Below are 22652 nucleotides of genomic sequence, written 5' to 3'. Positions count from 1 at the left end.
TCTTGAATGGCGGTATATAAATTGAATGTTATTATTATTAATTGGGAAAAACATTCAGAAAACCTATATATTTCTCTTAGCAGGACAAACAGTGGTTCTAGGAAGCTGTTTGAGACTGGACAGAAGCATAAGGGAAAGAATTATCTACCACTTCATTTTGTAGCAAGGCTCCAGTAGATAGACTTGTATGGAAATACATGCACAAACAGATGCTATTTTTCAATTGACATTTGATTTATTTAGCTTATTTATAGCCTGCCTTTCTCGCTGATCTTCAGGATGGATTACATAGTATAGAAAGAGAAAAGAAAAAAATATAATATTGTAGTATGGGACATTGAATAGGCAATGCAACAAGGAGCACAAAATTGAATGACAATGTAAGCAACAATATGAACATATCATAAAAGACACAATGAACAATGCAAATTAACAATGCAGTAGAACTGGGAATACAAAATTAAAAGACAGTGTGAAAAGCAAATTGTCCAGGCTGGCATGGTATAAACAATGCATCCATTCCTATATCCTCAAGTATCTCATCTTTTTATAGTATATGTTTGCCATACTTTCTGTTAAAATTCTGCCAAAACGTATGGTTGCCATAGCAATGCTGCTGAAATAGCTTCCCTGTGACAAGTCAATTGCTTTCTCTGCTGTAACATTACTACCACTTAGTGAATATCCTTAACCTTATTTCTCATCCCAGGGGACCAATGTCAGTCGGAATAGATATTCAGAACCTGATGCCTACCCCTCATAGACCAAAAGCTCCTAAAGGATGCTGTTGGAGGAGGGGAGGCTGGAGAACTTGTCATGGGATGGTGTTTTGGGGAGCATCCCCTTAGTAAGAGCAGCATTTAGTATCACTATCTCTTGTGCATTAACATGCATAAAATAAGTCGGGTGCTCACCTGTGTATTCTGGTTTGTTCTTGTGATGATTGAGGTACATCAGACAGTTATATGTGCAGCCCTTGAAATTACTTGTCAGAAGGTAGCGTTAGTATTCAGTGAATTCTTCTTATGACACATTCATAAATTGACACTTTCCTTTGCATTGTTCAGGAACAGCAGAACTACTATACCAAAAGTTCTTTATCACCAAACTTTATCACTGCTAAGCATTTCTCTTTGTGCCTATGACAAAAAGCAAACATTTCTTGAAAAAAATACATGGTACTTGGAACTTTGTTGCAAAAGAGCATTTTGTAATTGACGAGGCTTTGGTAACTTTAATTAGAATAAAGCATGATTTTCATTCTAGAAATGATGTGGGCAGAGACAGGTATGTGTGCTAAAGTAGTACAGGTGAAAGAGAAAAGAATGGTGCTCAAGAAGATAATGCCATAAGTCATTAAATACTGATGCGTTAGTAATATTATAGTTGAGTTTATTGTGAATAATGAAATAATTTGACCACACTCTCTGTCCTCTATTGTTGCACTGTAAAGACTGTGTTCTTAGCATACATGTTCTAATGTTGCCTCAGAATGCTTCTATGGAAGAATCTGTTAATGAATTAAATCTGCAATTTAAGCACAATATATGAGCCCTATCGAAGCAATGCAGGGCTGTGTATAATAGCTCTGTAAACCTCATGCTGTATATCATGAACAGGAGTTTAAAATGGCCACATTAGCATCTATTGAAATTTATTTCATGACATTTCTGTAACACAGACCTAGTTTAGTAAAATTGTTTTTTGTAACTAATTCTTTATATATCCAGTGAAAAATTTTGATTTGTGGTGGTGGGAGGCCTCCTGCTGGCAAGCTGCTTTGCCAAAGCAGGAGAAAAATAAAATAAACACAGTGATGTCACCCATGATGCAATATCACTTCCAGGTGCAATCTGGAAATGACAAAGGGTCGCTTAAGGAATTGCTGGAAAGGAAACTTCATGGTTTTACCATAGAGTACCCTCCATCACTTCTGGATTATATTTGGAAATTACATAACAATGTTGCTAATGTTACACTCACCCACCATGTCCCCCCACCACTAGCCCTCTCACTGGTTGTCAGGCTTGGCAACCCTAATTTCTAAATTAATAGTTGCTTTAGCTATTGTATTAATACTATTTTCTAAAATTTTAAGAGAGGTGTTTGGGTGGAACTTCCCAACTAGGGTTTTGTAGTGTTTCTGTCACAACTGCAAAGTAGTGTAACAATGTCATCCCAAGCAGAGTTGTTGTAAGCATTCAGGTCAGTGGGCTTAGAAGGGTCTAACTCTGCTTAGGATGGCAATGTGTTTTGTTTAAAGATAGTGACAACCATTGCTAACCATACTCCACCCTCCAGTTGATAGAGCAAATGGGAGTTGTAAGAATGGACTGTAACAACGTGGGGCTTAGAAGCATAAATTTTGCTTTTCCAATTCTACTGCATTTTCCCATTCTTCCTCATCAGTGTCTCTCCACAGCTCTGGGCAATTCATAGTTTTGGATATATTTTTCACTCTAAGACGATAGGGTATGTCTTCTTTCTACGTATTCCATAATTTACATAAAAATGTTGTTAGGAAATATGTACCAGGAACCATAGTAAGGGCATTGTGTTCTATTTCAGGCCTTGGAGAGTGAGTTTGTTTCCTGTCAGCTCCACCAGTGGATTGATCTGATTTTTGGCTACAAACAGCAGGGCCCTGAGGCTGTTAGATCCCTGAATGTATTCTACTATTTGACTTATGAAGGAGCTGTCAATCTCAACTCAATAACAGACCAAGTATTGAGAGAGGTAAGGTCATTAATATATGGGGAAAATATCATAAAATATTCCAATATTTCTGAATGTGTTCATTATATATACATGTGTGTAATTGTATTGTTTTCATTTAATTTTGCTAAGCAGCCATGACTTTATGGACCTTTCCTAGCCTAATTATTAACAAAAATTAGGTTGAGTGTATTTACTTGTTTGTTTACTTCATTTCTCACCAAGACTCAACGCAGATTTCAAAATATAAAAAGCAACTTTTTATATGCTGCACACGACATCTAATAGCAATGCAATAAGACTAGTATTACAGAAATTAGGAAAAAATGAGAACTGTCTAAGGCTTTTTTAAAGTACAAAATAGGAAAAAAAGAAACAGGAAGAAAGAAAAACAATGCTGGCAACAAAAACGGTAGGCCAAACAATGTATCAACCGTGCCCGACTAACTAAGCAGCCTACTGGCTGTGTAAACAATAATAATTTCACAAGTCAAAGAATTAATCACTTGTTTAGTCACCAGTACTGTACCACAACTTATATTTCATAAGTATTTGAAACTGTGTGTTTATCTTCTAACCACTAGGGTATACTGCCCACTAACCACTCAATAGTTTATAACAAGCAAGTACATATGCAACTGGACTATGATTCCATATATATCTCACAATGAAAGTAACTGCTTATTTGAAACTGTGTGTTTATTTTCCAACCACTAGGGTGTACTGCCCATTGACCATTCAATAGTTCATAACATAAGCAAATACATATGAATTCTCACAATGAAAGTAACTGCTGACGGGTTCGCCAGCCAGAAGTTCCCGTTCCGGATACCCCTTTATCAAAGCAGTTACCACATCATATACTCACAACCAACAATTTTCAGTTGGTTCAGTAAACACTCGCATACTGCCACTTTGTATTTTGAAGGCTGAAAGATGTTTTGATCATTTGCTTTATTTATTGAGATATTGCATCCCTGAAAATTGTTGTTCCCTTTACATTTTTGTTGCCAGCATTGTGGTAACTGCTTTGATAAAGGGGTATCCGGAACGGGAACTTCTGGCTGGCGAACCCGTCAGCAGTTACTTTCATTGTGAGAATTCATATGTATTTGCTTATGTTATGAACTATTGAATGGTCAATGGGCAGTACACCCTAGTGGTTGGGAAATAAACACACAGTTTCAAATAAGCAGTTACTTTCATTGTGAGATATATATGGAATCATAGTCCAGTTGCATATGTACTTGCTTGTTATAAACTATTGAGTGGTTAGTGGGCAGTATGCCCTAGTGGTTAGAAGATAAACACACAGTTTCAAATACTTAAGAAATATAAGTTGTGGTACAGTACTAGTGACTAAACAAGTGGTTAATTCTTTGACTTGTGAAATTATTATTGTTTACACAGCCAGTAGGCTGCTTAGTTAGTCGGGCACGGTTGATACATTGTTTGGCTTAGGTTACTTCGTGCCTCTCTCTCTTTCTTTTTGCTGTTTGGCAACAAAAACGGTGGCAAATCTATACATAAGCTTCTATAAAAAGATTTCCAAATACCTAAAAATAAGTCCATACATAATTGCCATCTATTTGCAATATGTTCAAATGTTGATCAATTTATAAGGTCCAATTAGTTATGGGAAGCAGGCTTTTGTCTTTCCAGTGTTGTAGTATAACAGTGCAATCCTAAGCAGTTACTCCAGTCTAAGCCCATTACTGTTAGGAGGATCTGTAACTGGTTGACAGATCACACCCAAAGAGTGCATTACAATTTCAGAAGGATATAGACAAGCTGGAACATGTCTAGAGGAGGCAATGAAGATAGTGATGGGTCTAGAGACCAAGTCCTATGAGGAAAATTGAAGGAGCTCGGTATGTTTAGCCTGGAGAAGAGACAACTGAGAGGTGATATGATAATCATCTTCAAGTACTTGAAGAGCTGTCATATAGAGGATGGCATAGAGCTGTTTTCCATTGCCTCAGAAGGTTGGACTAGAACCAATGGGATGAAATTAAATCAAAAGAGTTTTCAGCTAAACATTAGGAAGAACTTCCTGACAATTAGAGCAGTCCCTCAGTGGAACAGGCTTCCTTGGGAGGTGGTGAGCTCTAGGCAGATCAGGAGAAGGAAGGCAGGAAGGGTCACATCAGTGCTTAGTTTTCATAGCCCCTTTCATGGCCCAGGGTAATGTTGATCGCCACTTTGGGGTCAGAAAGCAATTTCCCCCAAGCTAGTTTGGCTAGGCATCCTGACAATGCTTTGCCATCTTCTGGGCATGGAGCAGGAGTCACTGGGGTTGGGGAGCAGGTAGTTGTGAATTTCCTGCACTGTGCAGGGGGTTGGACTAGATCACCCTGGAGGTCCCTTCTAACTCTATGATTCTATTATTGTAATACATAGGCTCATGCTGCCTCCTGGCCTCAAGCTAGAAGGCAAAAACAAAGCCAAGATAAGCAACTACCTGCTTTAGGGAAACACAGCCCAACTCTATGGCAACTCATGTGCATGCTTTTTTAAAAAAAATACTAATAAAGGGCTGGGGAATTTATGAGAGTGCAAGACTTCTCTTAAGCATGCAGAGAAAATGATGAACACGATACTAGGATGTCTAGAGGATGTCTAAGATACTAGTCATGGATTTAAATGATGAACACGATACTAGGATGTCTAGAGGATGTCTAAGATACTAGTCATGGATTTAAACCAGTGAGAAAAGCATTCTACGTGTTGTGCACATAGTAATGCTTTTCACTCTTTAGCTTAGAATGTGAGCCTAGAGAACCCCAATTTTTTTTCTATTTCCCTTTTTTAAATGGTGTAAGAGTTTTTCAAAAGGCAAATGTGGTCCATGGCATATGTTCCTTTTGTGAAGAAGAGGCAGCAGCTAATTTTGGGAGAACCCAGAGGGCTCCTTTTCTGAGAAGAAAACCCAGAGAAAATCCAAAGGTTTATGCAAGCTCAGTATTTTGAATTGTGGCCTTTGCATTTAAAGTCTCAGGGCCAAACTTCACAAGACGACTTATGCGAGTTTGTGCGAGTGTTTAGAAGTAGGTGTGCTCCAACGTGCTCATGTCGACTTTTCCTCAAGCTGAGCTTGTGTCCTGTAACTTCATGTAGCTGTATTTGCAAGTGTCCATGGTTATAATCAGTGATTCACTAGTGCAAAGTGCTGATTTTGGTCAGTGTGGGGGGAGATGAGTATCCCATGATGCACTTCTCTTTGATCATGCACAAATCTTCCTTGGCAGTACAGAGCAAGAATTCATTAAAATGTAGGCGTTGCTTCCAATGGGAAACTCAGTTCGGGGCTTTCCGGGGTTCTGGGGGGGGTCATTTTTTGACTGAATTTTACCAACTCTGCAGGAGACCTACTCCTAACTGTCCCCTAAAGACCACCCAAGTTTCAGGGAGATTGGACCCAGGGGGCCCTGCAAAGTAGGTGCCCCCAGCCACACCATTTGTTTCTGTTGTGGGGGAAACTGACTCCCACTGCAAAAACACATGGATCATAGCTGCCATGGCCATAGGTACACTCTGTTACAATCTACACAACAGATAGCCCAACTGAACGAAACTGTAGCCCCCCTCAAAAAAACCTCAGCACTCTCCATGAAACACATTATGTGATGTCTCCATATTTTCCGTTAAAGCATAAGAGTGTGTCATCTTCAGATTGCTGAGGTCTCCCTAGCTACTCCCTAACTACTTTCAAAGATTTTTTTTAGGGCTGCCAGGTCTACCAGCAGTGGGAGCCCTCCTGCTGTCAGCCCCCAACCCCTCTGCCACCATTCAGTAACACAAAAAGACTAAAAAGAAAATAAAAATTGATGTTGCATCAACACCATTGTGTCACTTTTGGCATAAACCTGGAAGTGACCTCATTGCCGTGGAGTGAAGCTGTAGGATTTCACTGAAATGCAATGATAAAGCCCAACTACATTTTCCCCGCTTCCCTGGACTCTCCTGCTGGTTGCCCATGCTCTGCTGACAACCCGACCTTTTCCCATAGTGATAGAACTAGAAACATTCACATTTTGGTGTTTTTTTAAAGACGATTTTAAAAAGTTATTTAAATGCTTTTAGTATGCCAGAGTGTTTTTTCTGTAGTAAACCTTGATATTTGCAGCTTATAAACAGTCATGACTGAAGGTCTAACTCGTCTTTTCAGGGAATGCATGGCTGTTGCTAACCTATGTTTCCCCTGTAACATCTCATAAAAGAAACACATTACGTGAATCATCATGTTCAATATCTCCCACTTCTTCAAAGAAGCAGCAGGTGAATTGGAATGGAGATGTGGAAACACCAATTGATGTCTCTTTACACAATTTTTGCTTGATGTTCCTGGGAAGATGGAGCGGGGAGACAGAGGTTGGCAGCGGCTACACAACCTTTCCAGCATCTAATTAAGCCTGTAGAAAGCAAAGATATAAATATGGAGGATATGTCTATAATTTTTTTTAGTACAAAAAGGGAAAGGACATTCAGAACGCCCTTTTTTTTTTTTTTTTGGCCAAGCATTCTGGAACGGTAAAAAAAATTTTAAAAAAATTCTTACTACTGTAATTCCATGAATAGTTAACACTTCTGGTAAACTACCATCAGTATGTTTGGAATAAAAGGATTTTATTACCTACTTTAGTATTTCCATGATGTAATCAGAGTAACAGCCTGCAGCACATTAAATTTTTATGTAGTTTTTAATTGTTCCAAAACAGCTGTATTACCAATATAACTGAGAAGCAGGCTCACTTATACATTGGCTTAAAAACAAGCATTTATTAGCAAAAGAATAAGAAATCTGTTTCTATTCTATAATGTTGTAGTAACTTAAAGGGTATGTTGTTCTAACTCTCTTGGAATTTATATTTCCTTGTTTTACCTCACAAGAATGTTGGTTTTGCACTTACTCTCCTGGTTTTTATTTCTTTCCTATGGTCTGCAAAATATATCAGAATAACGGTGAATAAGAGCCATAGAGAGGTCAGGACTGCAACCATGAAGGAGATTATGAATGGAAGAAGGTTCCTTCATTATTTGCTGTAGTCTTTGTAGTGGTTCAACTTTCTCCACTGTTGCAGTGTTTGCCTTTTTATTTACATTATTTATAGCTCCCTTTCTCACTGGTGCTCAAGGTAGATTACATAAAATAAGTCAATATAGTCAACAAAGTGGGACATCCAGTAAACAATTCAATAGTTTGGATTGCTGCAATCTTGAACCAAACAGAAATCTGAAACATTTCAAATTCAAGCAAATCATAAGTATTAACATGATGTGTTAACTGATGCAAAAATTAAATAATACGATCCTGTTTACAGCAACAGATAATATAAACTATACACAGTAGTAGTCCATAGCCCTTTACCCAAGTATGTTTCTGAAACATTTTGTTATGGTAGAGCCCTGTTACCTCAGCAGAAAATTCCTCTTGAGTAATTTAGTTTTGCATAGGTTCCAGAAAGCCAGGAGAGTGGAAGCCTCCCTGACCTCAGGCAGGCCATTCCGTAAGGTGGGGACACAACAGAGAATTGTTGTTGAATGGGCAGTTGTTGATTTTACCCATTTTCAGGTTTGCACATATAGGAGATCCTGCTCAGATGAGCAGACATTCTCTGCTTCTTAGTGTACTTTACTAATAGAAAAGCAGAACATTTTTAGTAGTATGTATATGCAGAATGTGCACTAGGGTTGCCAACTCTAGCCTGGGGAATTCTTGAAGTTTTGGGGGCAGTGCCTGTGGAGGGGAGAATTTGGAGAGGAATTTTACCTACATTCTGTGATGTACTGTAGAGTTTTCCCTCTGAAGCAGCAATATCCTCCAGGGGAACTGATTTTTGTAGACTGGAAATCAGTTGTAATTCCAGGACAACTCCAGGTTCTACCTGGAGGTTGGCAACCTTAGTGTATACACAACAAGGTTGTGTATGTTTATATGCAGAAGTACATTGCAAAATGTGTTCCAAAGCAACCTGTCAGCCACACAAACAAAAATAGTAGAACCTGTGTATTATATGTCTGCGATGTAAAATGCCTGTAAATATATGATTTATCTGTTCTGATATATAGTACCTTGAAGATTGCAAAAAGAATTGTATAGTACCATCAACCATGTTGAATTATTCCATCTTTAGTTATGAGTGAGGGTAAAAAGTAACATGAATCAGGTTGTGTGCATATTTCTGTGTAATCATACTGATATGCATGTGATAAACTGCTGATCCAGGTGATAAATGAATTTATCATTCACCCTTTGACAGCCTCATCATCTCCCTGTCTGTTAATCCATCTCCCCAAGGACTTATTCAAACATTCCAAAATTCAGAGCAGCTTCATTTGGCTACCATTTTTCCCGTAGAAAGGAAGCTGCCAAGATCTATTCTATCCTTCTTTCAAAGCTTATCACAGCAAGCATAAAATCCAGGAATTATCTATCACTATACAAAGTAGCTTAGTTTGCTGAGTGATTATTTCATTGACTTTTCTAGATAACTTTAAACTTTGTATCTATGTAATATTAAGTCTTTGAATTATAATGATAGACATACAGATAAATATACATAAATCCACAGTGTGTCTTTAAACAAAATGTTTCAGAACGTTATTCATCCTGTTGGAATAGTGGGCAGTGTAGTTAAAGCAAGGTGTTCATTATATTCTCTTTAATTGTATATTTGTTTTCATGTAAAGCAATAATGAAACCTGCATGTAAAGTGATATATAAACTATACAAGTTAAGGTTAATGAAGAGGAGGTAAGTAGTTGGAAGACTTCCCATTTGATCCTGCCGATCTGCAGAATTAAATGACTAGCTTCCTACTCACTGCAGCCCTGAACAGCAATGTAGTGCTATAGCACTTTTTGCCGTAGTACAAGTCTAGGTGATCAGAAAGATTATTCTTTAGGGGTGTGCATAACAGGAAAAATGAGCAGAAATTACACACAGAACTCTGTTTTGGCTTCTTAAAGCAGCTTCCGGAATGCTTAACCAAATCTGGGAAATGAGGCTGTAATGACTTCCTGCTGATGAAAAGTTTGTGTGTTTCATTCCAGTTCTTACCATGCAGAGGCCACACAGCAAGCCAGGCAGTTAGGAGCTGTCTAGCCACATCTTGTTTTGCTTAATGTCTGCACTCATCATGCAATCAATTCACTCCAAAGGGGAGAGACTGAGCATTAACTCCATTGGCGGGAAGGGGATGTGCTCAGTGCACATGAGTCCACTTTTTTTCAACACTTCTTAGGCAATGGCATTGGCATTGAGTGGATCATAGGGATCAAAAATTTGCTTTGCACTTAAGAGGGCAGCAGCAGACAGCATGGTGCCATCAGCGCTAGCATCACCATCCCTTTCTCTGTGCTCTTATACACAATGTAAGGAAAGAATGGCCCGGCAACATCCACGCAGGTGTGCACACATGGGATTGAGGAGAGAGAGGTCTCCTTTATCTGCTGGAAATGCTTATGTTATGCAGATTCAGGTGAAAATTGAAAAGAAAAAGCCGTTATTAAAGGAGAGCCAGGAGGTCCCATGCATGTGGAGCTGGTTCATGCCCATTCAGTGGCTTTCTGCTGCTGTCCTTCACTTAGGTGTCAGGGGGTCCCAGGGCCACTCACAGGGACTTTAAAAGGCCTCCAAATATAGCAGGTCAAGGAGCAGCTGGAGGAATTTGATCTTGCTCAGAAAGATTTCTGGCAGGCTTTTTGGGCTTCTCTGATTAAAACTGTTAACCCAGAGTTAGATAGGGAAGTAGCAGACATATGTATTGCACACTCGCACACACACATGCACACCCAAGTCCTTCCAGATCAGTATTCCATGTGGAAGGACTCATCTAGTCAGATTTATTTCTCTGGCACAGTAAGAGGTCTTTCTCTTTCAACTTTTTCTGCCAATGTTGCTTCTTCATTTTCACTCAACTGTGGGCTAACTATTTTAGTTGGAATGGGGGGCTGGCAGCCAGCAACCTATCCAGTTGCCCACTTTTACTAGTAAAAAATGGGAGAAGGGCCATTCTCCCTCTATTTCACTTCCCATGAACGGAAAACCAACATCTAGCCCTCCCTTTCTCTGTGCTTTTATGCACAGCAAGCACAGGCCAGTAGCCTGTGGGTTTCAACTGGGTGTCCTGAGCTGCTGCAAAGCAGATTAGGATGAGGAGGATTCGCCCCTCATCATGGAAACAAAACTACAAGGCACAGGGAAACATGGCATGGACTCAAAGGTAATAATTCATTGGCTTTGTTATCATAAAGAAGTAATGTTATTTTGCTGCACTGTGCTGGTTGGCAATGGAGTACTTTCCTGCTTGTGTGCCATGCTGGTATACCAGGCCAGGGCTGCTTTGCCAGTAAGTTTCCCATCATTGTGTGCACCCCCTAATAATTGCCTCCTTGGGGTCCATTGTTGTGTGAGTTTTCATGTGCTTGAAGAGAAACACATTGGATCGAAGGATTTAAAACAATGCAGTTTTTGTTAAAGCATGAATAGAGCCTCATTTCTCCAACTCCCCCCTTTGAAAAAACAGTGTGTGCATGTGCACTGCACAGCACACCTGCCTTGACATGTGCCTTCCCCAAGCATTCCTTGGGTCCATAAACACAGGACCCCACTTTCAAACTCAGCGGATTCATGGTTTAGATGGAGGACTGTGTTCTGTGCAGTTTTGGTGTCATTACGTACAAAACCAGCTGCCTCAGAACCTTATTTCTCCACCATCACCCCCTTTAAAAGAAGAGCGTGTGTTTGTGCATGTGTGGCCAGTGAGCGCATAATGAGCTGAAACTCATGAAAACAAAAAAACCAAATGGATCAGTTCTGAGCCAGCACCAGCCAACTCTGAACAAACCAGTAATGAAACAGAATTATTCTGGAATCTCTGGAGCCAAAATGGAAATGGAAACTCTCTTGGTATGCACCCCTATTATTCTCTAGTCCCAAACCTAAGCATTGCAATGGTATACAAGGAGGAGACTATTTTATATTAGTCTCCCATCCTCTTACTATATAGGAATATTGGCGGGGAGGAGATTTTTATGAGTGGAGTATGCTTCATTCTTTCCAAAATACTATATATCCTAAGGTTTGATCGGACCAATTTCTCTTTTCCTGTCTCTCCTCACACCCTCAATTATTGTGATAGGCCTTGTCTTCCAACTGAGGGAACCCACACAGCCTCCTATAATTTCAGGAAACCAAATTTGTTTTGAAATGTAGACCTTCCTCTTAATACTAGATGTTCTTATGGTAGTGAGTAGAGATGGGCAGAAAATGAACCATGGAACATAATTCCGTTCCGAACTGCTGGTTCGTTTTAAAAGAAATGTGTTCCGAGCAGCCACATTGTTAAAGAATAAACGAACTTTTCTACTGTTCCTTTTTCCTGATTTTAGCAGGAACACACATTCATTCCATCACCCAGGCAACGGTGGCAGTCTTCAGATTGCCTCCAATCTGAGGCCTCCACATTTGATTGGCAGCTGTCCTTGGCAAGTAGAGAACTCCCATGTCTGGCCAATCTAGCCAGGGAAAGGGGGGGGGAGGGTTAGGATCTCTAAAGCAACTGAGGAGATGGATCTTCAGCAGCCATGGTAACACCAATCTCTTCCTCTAAAACCATGTCAGGCCAACAAAACCATGTGTTGTTCTAATCTTGACTTTTTCTATAAAAATGGAAAGCCATGTGACCTGGTTTCATTTTTCTCCTGAGTGGGTTGTAGAGAGCTTGCTGGCTGCCTGGCTGGCTGTTTTGCTAGGAGAGGATTTGTGGCTGCTTCTTGGGAACGCACTAAAAACCCTCTTTTCTCTTTCTTCCTTCTCTTACTGGGGACTGGGGGAGGTTCTTGGAAAAGGGTGCTTTTTTCCCCTTTCTTCCCCCACCCCATTCCAATGCTAGCTTTTCACACACACCCCTCCCCAGCCTAGTCCTAGGCCTTTGAGTGGGACTGGGTTCTTGCTTTTCTAAGTGAGTTTTATTTGCTTTTTCTCTGTTTTTCCCCCTCTGCTTTTTTGAGCGCAAATCTTCTGGTTTGGTTTCTGGGGGTTTGTGGCCCCCCTTCCCCAAGGAGCCTTTCTTTTATTTGCTTTTCTTTCTTCCTCTGCTTTTTGGAGGGTCTGTCTTCTGTTTTATGTGCCCCCCCCCACTCCAAGGAGCCTCACTTTTCTGTAGGCTGGTTCCCTGTGTGTGCACTTGTGTGCACTTGTGCAGTGTAGTGCAATTTTCTTTTATCCACACTCCTCCAGTGCCCTTTACTTTTATTTGGAGTGCCTCTACAGCTTGCGCCACTGACTGGGTGGTGTTTTGGGGGGCTTGCGCCTCTGGTGAGCTAACTCACACCCGCATGGGGCTGTTTGCTCTCTGTGTGGACTTGTGTGGTGCAGTGAAGTCTGCCCTCTTTTCTGCACACTCCTCCAGTGCCCTTCACTTTTATTTGAAGTGCCTGTCCAGCCAGTGCCACTGGGCTCGTGCCTCAGGTGTGCAGAATCACATCTGCACAGGGTTGCTCAAATGTCTCTGCTGCGCACACGTTATATTTGCATATTTTTTCTGGGGAAAATTATATACAAAAACTGGCTTATCTTCTCTGTGGATAGCCCATTTTAAATGCCCATTGGAACAAACTTCATGTTTTAGTGCCTATTAGGTGGAACAAACTAGGAGTCTGTGAAAAATTTTGAGGAAGGTTAAACAATCAGAAACCCCCTCCATAACACCAATCTCTGCCTCAAGGATACTATAGTTTTAGAGGATTGAGCAGGTCAGTTTCTCAATTATCCTATATTTTCCTTTTTGTTCCCTCTTTAAAGTCTTAGGCCTGAACCAGATAATACATTTGGGTGGAAGTCAGGGCAGGGTTCCCCCAACCTCACTTTTCTTTGTAGAATGGGAAGCTGTGGGAAAGCTGTGGGCCAGATTCAGATTGAGATCACAGCATAGGTGGAGGAGGGGCTTCTGCCTTCTCCCTTGCCATTTTTCTGCCCTGAAATGGCCCCAGATGTTGTTATATGCCCCCCATTGTAGGACTGATCCCCCAAAGTATTCAGAAACCCGAGTCTTATTTGCAGATGGTCTCTTTTGACTGCCCTCTTAATGGGCAGTCCATGAAACTTGTGGACAAATTATCTAAATAAAGTTTTTCCAAGAGTAAACAATCTTCTGAATGCCAATCCTCACTACATATTAATCACACACAACTATCTAACTAGTACTGGGAATAATTTCTAGGTTGCAGGAAGTGATTTGTAGGTAGATATCATTCAGGAATGTTCCATTTTAAAAATTAATTGCAGACTCCTCCATCTACCAACAGTTTTTCCAGCACAATTGTGAATGCATCTCATGCCCTGCACCATCTCTTGAGGGAAGAATTAAATTAACAAAGGACTTCTAGTACCATGCATCTGACGAAGAGAACTTGATTCTCTAAAGCTTATGCTACAACAAAATTGGTTAGTCTTAAAGGTGCTACTGGACTCTTTTTGTTTTTGTTGGGTAGCTAATGGTGTGCCATATTACAAGTATATGGCTTTTTCTACGATTTCTGAACAAGCCTGGTTGTGATACCTAATGCATATTAGACTGGATGCAATAATTTACACTAAAAACTCAACTACATTTTACAGTTATCAAATAATTAATTTCCATATTTTTATTATTTTTTTACTCCTATATCTTGGCCTGTAACTGCACATGGATACCATGCAGTATACCTACTGGTTCTACTATTAAAGCATATATTCAGTATGACATTACCAGACCGCAACATCATCAGATCTCTCCCAATGAGTGCTAAACTACAAGAGACAAATTACACAAGGACTCTCACATGAAGGGAGTCACAATGTTAGCCAGAAAGCTGAATTTTAAAAAGCAGACCAGAAGGCTCTGTCAGTTTCCCCTCTCCACAATGCCAGCTAAGATGCTCCTCAGAGGGTTTGTTTATTTCCTCTTCGCCTCCAAGAAGGGGAAGTGAAACTGACAGAGCTTTTGGGAGGCAAAGAGGTAGTAGGTAGTACGTTTAATTGTATATGGCCAAAGGCCATCACAATAGTTAAAAACAGTAAAAATAGAAATCTATCTTACAAGCATAAAATACAGTTATTAAAATAATAAAAATAAAATACAATTAAAATGGGACCTTAATAAATACCAGATAGTTATGAGAAAAGTTAGGTTTCTGAGGAAATAAACAAACCTGGTCTTTGCTGGCTCTGTAGAGAGGGGAAACTGACAGAGCATTCCAATGTGTCTTTTAAAATTCAGCTTCCCGGCTAACATTGCAACTCCCTTCACGTCCTCGTCCTTGTATAATTTGTCTCTTGTAGTTTAGCTCTGAGTCTAAGGGTGTAAAGATGATGATGCATTGGCAGTCCTAACCCCCCTCCTCTAATGTACTCATATTCCTTCATCATAAAATTTCTGGCTACGGGCCTGCACCTGGAACTGTCAGGAAACAGTGTGGAAATAATGTAACTGCTAAATTTTGGAGTTTCTTCAGTGAATGCCCCAATTTTGTAGAATAGTTTCCCCAAAGTTTTTAAGCATCCTTCTTCTTTGTTGAAATTCCAAACGTTGTATAAGGCAGAGTTATTCAGAAGGGCTTCTAACTTTAGTCTGCTCTGTGGCCTGAGGAAGGGCCAGTGAATAGGCAACTCAGAGCGGAACTACAAGTGACACAAGGCACAGATTGGACACTTGTCAGCTTCCCTCAAGTTTTGATGGGAAATGTAGGCAGCTTGGCGGAATGTTGGACAAGTGACAGTTGAAAAGTCCATTGAACAACAGTCAGAGAGCCAAGCTGCAAGATCAGGACGCCTACATTTCCCATCAAAACTTGAGGGAAGCTGACAAGTGTCCAATCTGTGCCTTTTGTCACTTGTAGTTCCGCTCTTAGTGCTTGGCTAACTGGGTCACAGGCAGCCATGATAAAACTGTGCTATGAGCTGCATTAGTATCTTCTGCCTGCTATAACCAGTGGATACTAGATGTCAATATTTGTCAAGAGTTATGCCTTGGATGTGTACTCATGGATCTGAATTTTTCATTTGCCTGACTTCACCTACTTCCATGTCCAAGTAGATCAGCTCACTAGTTTCCCATATGTACACAAGCAACAGCAAAGGAGAACAAGTTGCTTACCTCTAACTGAGGCACTTTGTGTGGTCATTTATGCTGTCATGCAATCTACCGTCCTTCCCGCAACTAGTGTAGTCTTCTGTACTGTTGTTTTTAAATGTGAAAGAACTGAGCAAGAGAGCTCCAATCCCATTCTTTGAGGCAGAAAAAATAATATACTTGTTCTCCTTGGGAGAGGTGCCAATTTTAACTCTAGAAAGTTTTCAAAAGATGCCTACGTGGACATGCAGGATCTATAAGTGTGACTTACTGGAAGAATATCAGTTACGGGTAAGCTACCAACTCTCATTCTTAATAAGAACAAATAAAAAATAAGGTATACTTTATCTAATTGAATACCTTGGAATATTGCCCTATGTTAATTTCATTTTCACTCCTCTGTAGGCAATGCTTTATGGATAGATAAGGTCCAACTTAAAATATGTCCTGTTTATAACCAAAGGGAAGAGACATCAGAATGACTGATTCAGGGAGGCTGAAAGACTTCATATAGAGAAAGTTGTATTCACGCATACAGATAGCAAGAAGTAGTCCAAAGGTTATGAGATCCACCTATTAGAACAACATAATCTAAATTTCTTTTGCTACTACTTGCCAAGGTTGTGGATGATCAGCAGATGGTAAGACTGCAAGAAATGAGACGTATCCTGATTTTTCAGTTGCATTCAGTTGCATGAGAGTCAGTTTGGTGTAGTGGTTAAAAGTAGTGGGACTACTAAATTTAATTCCCCACTCCTCCGCTTGAAGCCAGCTGGGTGACCTTGGGTCAGTCACAGCCTCTCGGAGCTCTCTCAGCCCCACCCACCTCACAGTGTGATTGTCATGCGGATAAATAATAACACACTTTGTAAATCGCTCTGAGTGTGGCATTAAGTTGTCCTAAAGGGCAGTATATAAATCAAATGTTATTGATAATGTTATTGTTATCATTAATATATTGGTTTTATTTGTTGTGGAGAGCATTATCTCAGTCTTTGAAACTTTTCCTTGTATTATTACCTGCCTGGCATAGCTTGGAAACTGCTTTGAAGAAGCAGATTATTTCCCTATACCTCTTACTCTTGAATTACTTTACACATGTTCCTAAAACTGGATTGAGAGTTGCCCCTTACAAATTAGCAGAGTGCAGCAGGCCCTCCTCATATTCTAGAAACCTGTAGCTGATTTCCAGCTTCTCTTCATCAGGTATGATTACAGGCGACACAGAAAGAATTCCTAGAGGCCACATCTCACATCTGGAAGTCTGACAAATCCTGACGAATTCACAAAGATATTCAAGCTAGCATTTACGCAAGGAAGGGCAGTTATGTGACATGTGTGCATACATACATGCGCATGCACGCATACACATGTACATTGCTATATTTTTAGTCAATGGGAGCTACTCCAAACTCTAGGAAACTGTAGTTAAGTTAATGTTTAAAACTCTTGGAGAAACATATTAAGACATTAATTGCAACGAGCAAAAAATTCTTAAGAGACTTTTATTGACTGCACATTATTAACATTTCCAAAGTTAAAAACAACTTGTATCTTATCAACTAGGAGAGACTTGCTCCACCTTTATTAATGTACGTGAGGAGGTTTTATGCAACTGAGACTGTACCTGTAAGCCGAAATCTTCAAATATTTACAGTTTAGGGGCTTTCTCTGCTTTAGTGGTTTTAGCAGTGTTTATTTGACCTTCATTTCATGACAGCAGTAGTGAAGTTGCTATCCTAGCAAAAGGAAAGTATGTTTGACCTCTTTTTCCTTTTCATTCACTGTGGGAGTCAGGTATTTCAGCTCTAAATCAGAGGAAGAAGGCTGACAGTGAATCTTTCAAGAAGTCTAAACAACATTTGTATTTATAGCATAGTCTTAACAGTTGCTAAATACTTTTAAAATCAGTATGTCTTGTTTATAAGCATGATCTTTGCTTCATTTCTTAGAAATGGAGCGATGTGAATATTGCTGCAATGAGTTTTTTTAAACAGAGAAAAAAATAAGTGAAGAGTTCATTTAGACACTATTCAAAAGTATTATAGAGACAATTATGTTCAAAGAATCACTGGCCAGAAGTGTGCTGCCCAGATGGTTTGCATGACACAGAGCAGTACAGGAACTGTGTGTGAAAAGCTAAATAAATGTTAAAGATTAGCTTCATTTTAATTGAAAGCCTGCATTTAAAATACCCAAAGAACAGTACTAGATTTTTTTTTTAAAAGAGCATATCAGAACCAAACATGTTTTCATGGCCACTGGAGTTTGGCTTGTCAACAGCAGTAGACACTGGACTGTGATCTCTTTCTCTGAAAGTTAGTGAAAAACAGGTTCACTGCAAGAAGGTAATGCATCCGAGGGAAAAGAGGTGAACTTTTTTTTTTCAAGACCTCCTTTGTTCCTGGCCATGAATTATTTTATTGGATAAGGAATATCTGAGGTGAGGCTTTTGTGCCTGAAGCTATCTTCAATTGCAGTAAATATAGGATTTTTCAAAAAAATGAATATACCTATAAAGCTGCTCATTTTGATGTAGAAAATAATTTTCAGATTTTTTTATGTATATCGGGCTATCACTTTGGTCTGGAAACTTCAGTATTTGTTGTGTCTGGATAAGCACTTGATTTATTTGTTTAAAATATTTATATCCTGCTCTTCTATTCAAGGTGACTGACTACAGAAATGTAAACAATATGTTTATACATATAACTCATTCAAGCAATTATCTAAATTAGCAGCACAAAAACCAAATTGATTTGTCGGTAATCAAAATTTAACAATAACAACCATCCAGAAATTCAAACATCATCAGGATTAGGAAGCACCGTATTTCACCAATTCAGACCAGGCCATGCCTGCTTTTCTGAATCTGATGCATAGTGTCAGGAAGGAAGTGTGTTCCACAGAAGGGGAGTGGCCACTGGGAAGGACTGGTTTCTGACTGAGAACCAACCATACTATCAGAGATGAAGGAATATTTAAGAAAGATTGATAAATAGACTTGAGTGCGTACATAGATTTCTACCTGGAGAAGCTGTCCTTAAGATATTTAGTCCCAAGTTGTAAAAGGAAAACCAGCACCTTCATTTGATCCTAGAAGCAAACTGATAGGTAGTACAGTTGCTTCACTGTTGGTGTTACATTACCATATTATTGGAGTATCCTTGCCAGCAAATGGAAAACTATATTTTGCACCTCCTGAAGCTTCTGAGTTACCCCAAACAATGTAACAGTAATCAACCTTAGAGGATACAGTAACATGGATTAGCCTGATCAGATTGGCTGAAATCTAGAAAGGAGAACATTTCTTAGCTAAATATAGCAGGGGAAAAACATTTTTTAGATACAGTCTTTACTTTAAAAAAAAAACAATGGATCAAAGAGTATTCCAAGACTGTTTATATGTTTCCATAGTGATAATTCCAGACAATTTAAGATTTAGAACATCAGCTGTACTGACCAGTATCCCCTCCACCTTTTCTGGGCTGTTTCTATTATCCATCTACTTGATCCAAGCACTGATTCAGGACAGAAATAGCTGAATCTAGAGACCTATTTAACAAAAAATAGAACTGTTACTATTAGCATATTGATGATGCTTAAACATGAAGCTTGACCTGGCAGAAACATTAAACAACATAAATGGTGAAATAGAACTGTGAGGTACACCATCGTTAAGGAGCTACGCAACTGGTTGTCTCTTCCCCTGTCCCAGTGCGTCACTGATAGATCTAACAGATTGAGATCATATAATTCTATTCATCTGTAACTGAAGATCAACTACTAGTGTAATTAATGTTGTCTGTAGCTTAGCAGAAATGGATCAAAACCAGATGCATCATTTAGGCGTGCTTGGAGTTGCTTTGCACCACCTGTTCTATCACCGTGCCCCCAACCATGAAATGGGCCTTTAATTGGCCATTCCAAGTTTGGAGCTTTTTAAAGTAATATCTTACTATCACCACCTTGAGGGGTATCAGAATATTCTCTTCTAGCTAGGAAATGTCAACAGAGATTGCCAAAGACAATTAAGTACAAAGCAGTGTGATGATTTCTCTGTCCCAAATTATTCTTTTTGACAGAATGGATTCACTCATTTTTATACATAAGTATAAAAAGACCTTCTTGACTCAAGCCAGAGTCCAGGCTAGTTCAAGAATGTGAGTGGACATAGATGTCATGGCCCCTCTGTCCCATAGGAAGGCTGGGAGTGGAGCTCAAGAGCAAAAACACTCAATACTGTGAAGTGAATCCTCACCTACCAGGGTAATGGCAGCCACCACCAGTCCCTCTAGACTAACCTTCAGCTGACAGACCAATGAACCAAGTCTCCAACGCTACCTGGTATTAATCAAGAACTCAGTCCTGCAAGGTACAACATCTGCAGGTTGAGTTCCACAAAAACATTTACCTGGTAACGGTAGCCAGATAGACCAACATACTGGATTTGAAGCCCCGGAACCCAAATAACACCTCAGAAGCATCTTTAATAAGGTTTATTAGAAGAGTGCAAGAAATTGGAAACATAGAAGTTGTACAAGACAGGAAAGAAAATAACAAAACTAAATACTCTTAAATACTATACAGGCTTTGATTTTCTGATACAGATGTTACTTAGAAGCACGAAAGTCCAAGAAGAACTCCAAAGTCAAAATCCAGACACAAGAGTCCTAGGCTGACACCTGTCTTGGTAGTCCTGTCCAAAAGCACAGAACGACATGTAAACAATCTGAACAGAAATAAGATCCACACTAGAATGAAGACCCTTGCTTTACACCAGGCTGTTTCAACATGGCCTAATCCTGACTGGCCAATTAAGGATGTCGCTAGGTCTTGTGACATGTCCCTCTGCAGCTGGATTGCATTCACAATCAGAACAACTAGCTCTCACCAATGGTTCCTTACACTAATGAGATGGAATTAAAGTGCAAAACTTCCTCCCGGCCTCTGATCTTGAAGCTCTCATCTCATCTGTACCTGTGTGCTTCTGGTCCATCTTGTACTTTATCTCTGAAAACTGCAGAGCCATAGAGACTGTACTTTCCCAGAGAAAGGCCTTCTGTAGCCTAACCAGGGCTAGAAACTTGAACCAGAAAAGCCAAGAAATAGACTAAGATTGACCAGTTTCTTGACATTACAAAGATCATGTCACTGGTGCTACAAATGACAACCACTTGTAGAATCCTCCTCTTTCTCCTATGTAATATATAGTATAATTTATTTTGTGCCCTGAAATCATTATGCTGAACATTTCTTCACTTGTATTATCCAGTGTATAATTGCAGAAAATAAGAGACACTACAGAGAATGAGGTGGAAAACTCTACACACAGTTGCCATTTTGGGAGGGAGCTCTGGGTTTGTCACATTTAATTCCACTCTCCATTTTTAGCTATACCATGTTAAGGGGAAGGGAATGATGCAAACACTTTCCCTACCAGATTTGTCCTATAGTTTGGTAATTAGAGTTACACAGCAGCACTTACTTATGCCCAGTCTTATCTACCATATTCAGTCATCCTTTGGAATGAATCTTTTGAAGTGCTTCACAATGTGCTTGGGTTTGGGCCATTTTGAATTATGAGTTGGTTGCAGGCAGTGTCTGAATAGCACCAATCTCAATATGGATTCTTGGAAAAACCCCACTGTTTACTTTTTCCATTGTGGAAACTGTCCAATATTCATACTATCTACTTCTTGTTGTTAGTCAGGTACTAGTTCATGGAAGATCTTCCTTTTTGTTCCATGATTGCTGAGTTTCCATAGGAAGATTTGGGAAGGTTCTTTGAAAAAAGATTTGTGTGTGGGGGGGGTCCGTCCCTGCAACCCATCCAAACCATTTTATACTAGAATTTAAAAAGTAATTCATAACAATGTGGTAAACTGTTGTAGCAAAAAGGAAGTTGAAATCCTGCTCTGTGTATATGTTTCTACTTCGTTGTTAAAAAAAATAAGAGGAAAATATCCAAAGGAGCTATAGAAGACTTTTGTTTTGTTTATTTAATGAACTGACGTAGTTCAGGATTTACAGCTCATTTTCAGGGGCATTTGCCTTTTGCAACTTTTTCCAAAGAAAAGAGGAAATAAACTTTTTAAAAATCTCTTAGACTTCTGAATATTTTCCCTCTGATTATTGTTGTGTATTTGGTGCATCTATTTTGTTTGGTTTCTACTTGATTATGTTCATTATGTGCAACCCAGTCTACAGGTATGCATACTTATGGCCCACTGAAATTAATGGGACCTTAGTGCACATACTTGGATCATGGCAGCATTTAAACACTCAGGTGTTGAATGAGTTTCATCTACAAAGCAAAAAAGTTCTGTCACTTGGGAAGCAACATGACCTTCTCTCATGCACCTCCCAACCTACACTTGTGTGTGCATAGGTGTGAACTATAGATGATATTTCGGGAACTGAGAGACTCAGAGGGAAATTAAACTAAGTCAGTCTTTATTGAGTACAACAATAGATTGAAAAGCAAGAAGAGGAGGCAGATTTCAAAAATGTAATGCAACAGAATTTGCAGAAGTTATACTAATCTGGAAACAAAGTAGAAAATAATCAAACTGTTCTTAGTAGAACTAGGCATAACCACCCACAGCTAGTCCAAGTGGAACCCATCTGTGCATGTATTTACAGTGTTCCTAAAGAGAGGAAAAGAGAGGATTGGGGAGAAAGGATGTTGCAGCATAGGCTGAAAAGGGGATCAGGCTGACCAGGCAGATTGGGAGGGAAAAATCAAGTTTGGAGCAGGGTGGATAGAGAAAAGAACATAAATTGCTTGATCCTGGAGTGTGAGCCTTGTAAAGAGTTGCA

At 39.6% G+C, this 22652-nt stretch overlaps 1 protein-coding gene across 3 annotated transcripts in view; it reads left to right on the top strand.

Moving 5' to 3' along the window:
• Positions 1 to 22652, top strand: part of LRBA (LPS responsive beige-like anchor protein) — a 602029-nt gene that overhangs the window by 531194 nt on the left and 48183 nt on the right. For all 3 annotated transcript variants that reach the window (XM_054990072.1, XM_054990073.1, XM_054990070.1), the window contains exon 48: positions 2569 to 2736. In XM_054990072.1, coding sequence (XP_054846047.1) covers positions 2569 to 2736 — 168 coding nt within the window. The remainder of the gene's footprint in view (positions 1 to 2568; positions 2737 to 22652) is intronic.

Source organism: Eublepharis macularius, chromosome 10, assembly GCF_028583425.1.
Source record: "Eublepharis macularius isolate TG4126 chromosome 10, MPM_Emac_v1.0, whole genome shotgun sequence".
Taxonomy (NCBI): Eukaryota; Metazoa; Chordata; class Lepidosauria; order Squamata; family Eublepharidae; genus Eublepharis; species Eublepharis macularius.
This window is presented reverse-complemented; position numbering and strand designations above follow the sequence as displayed.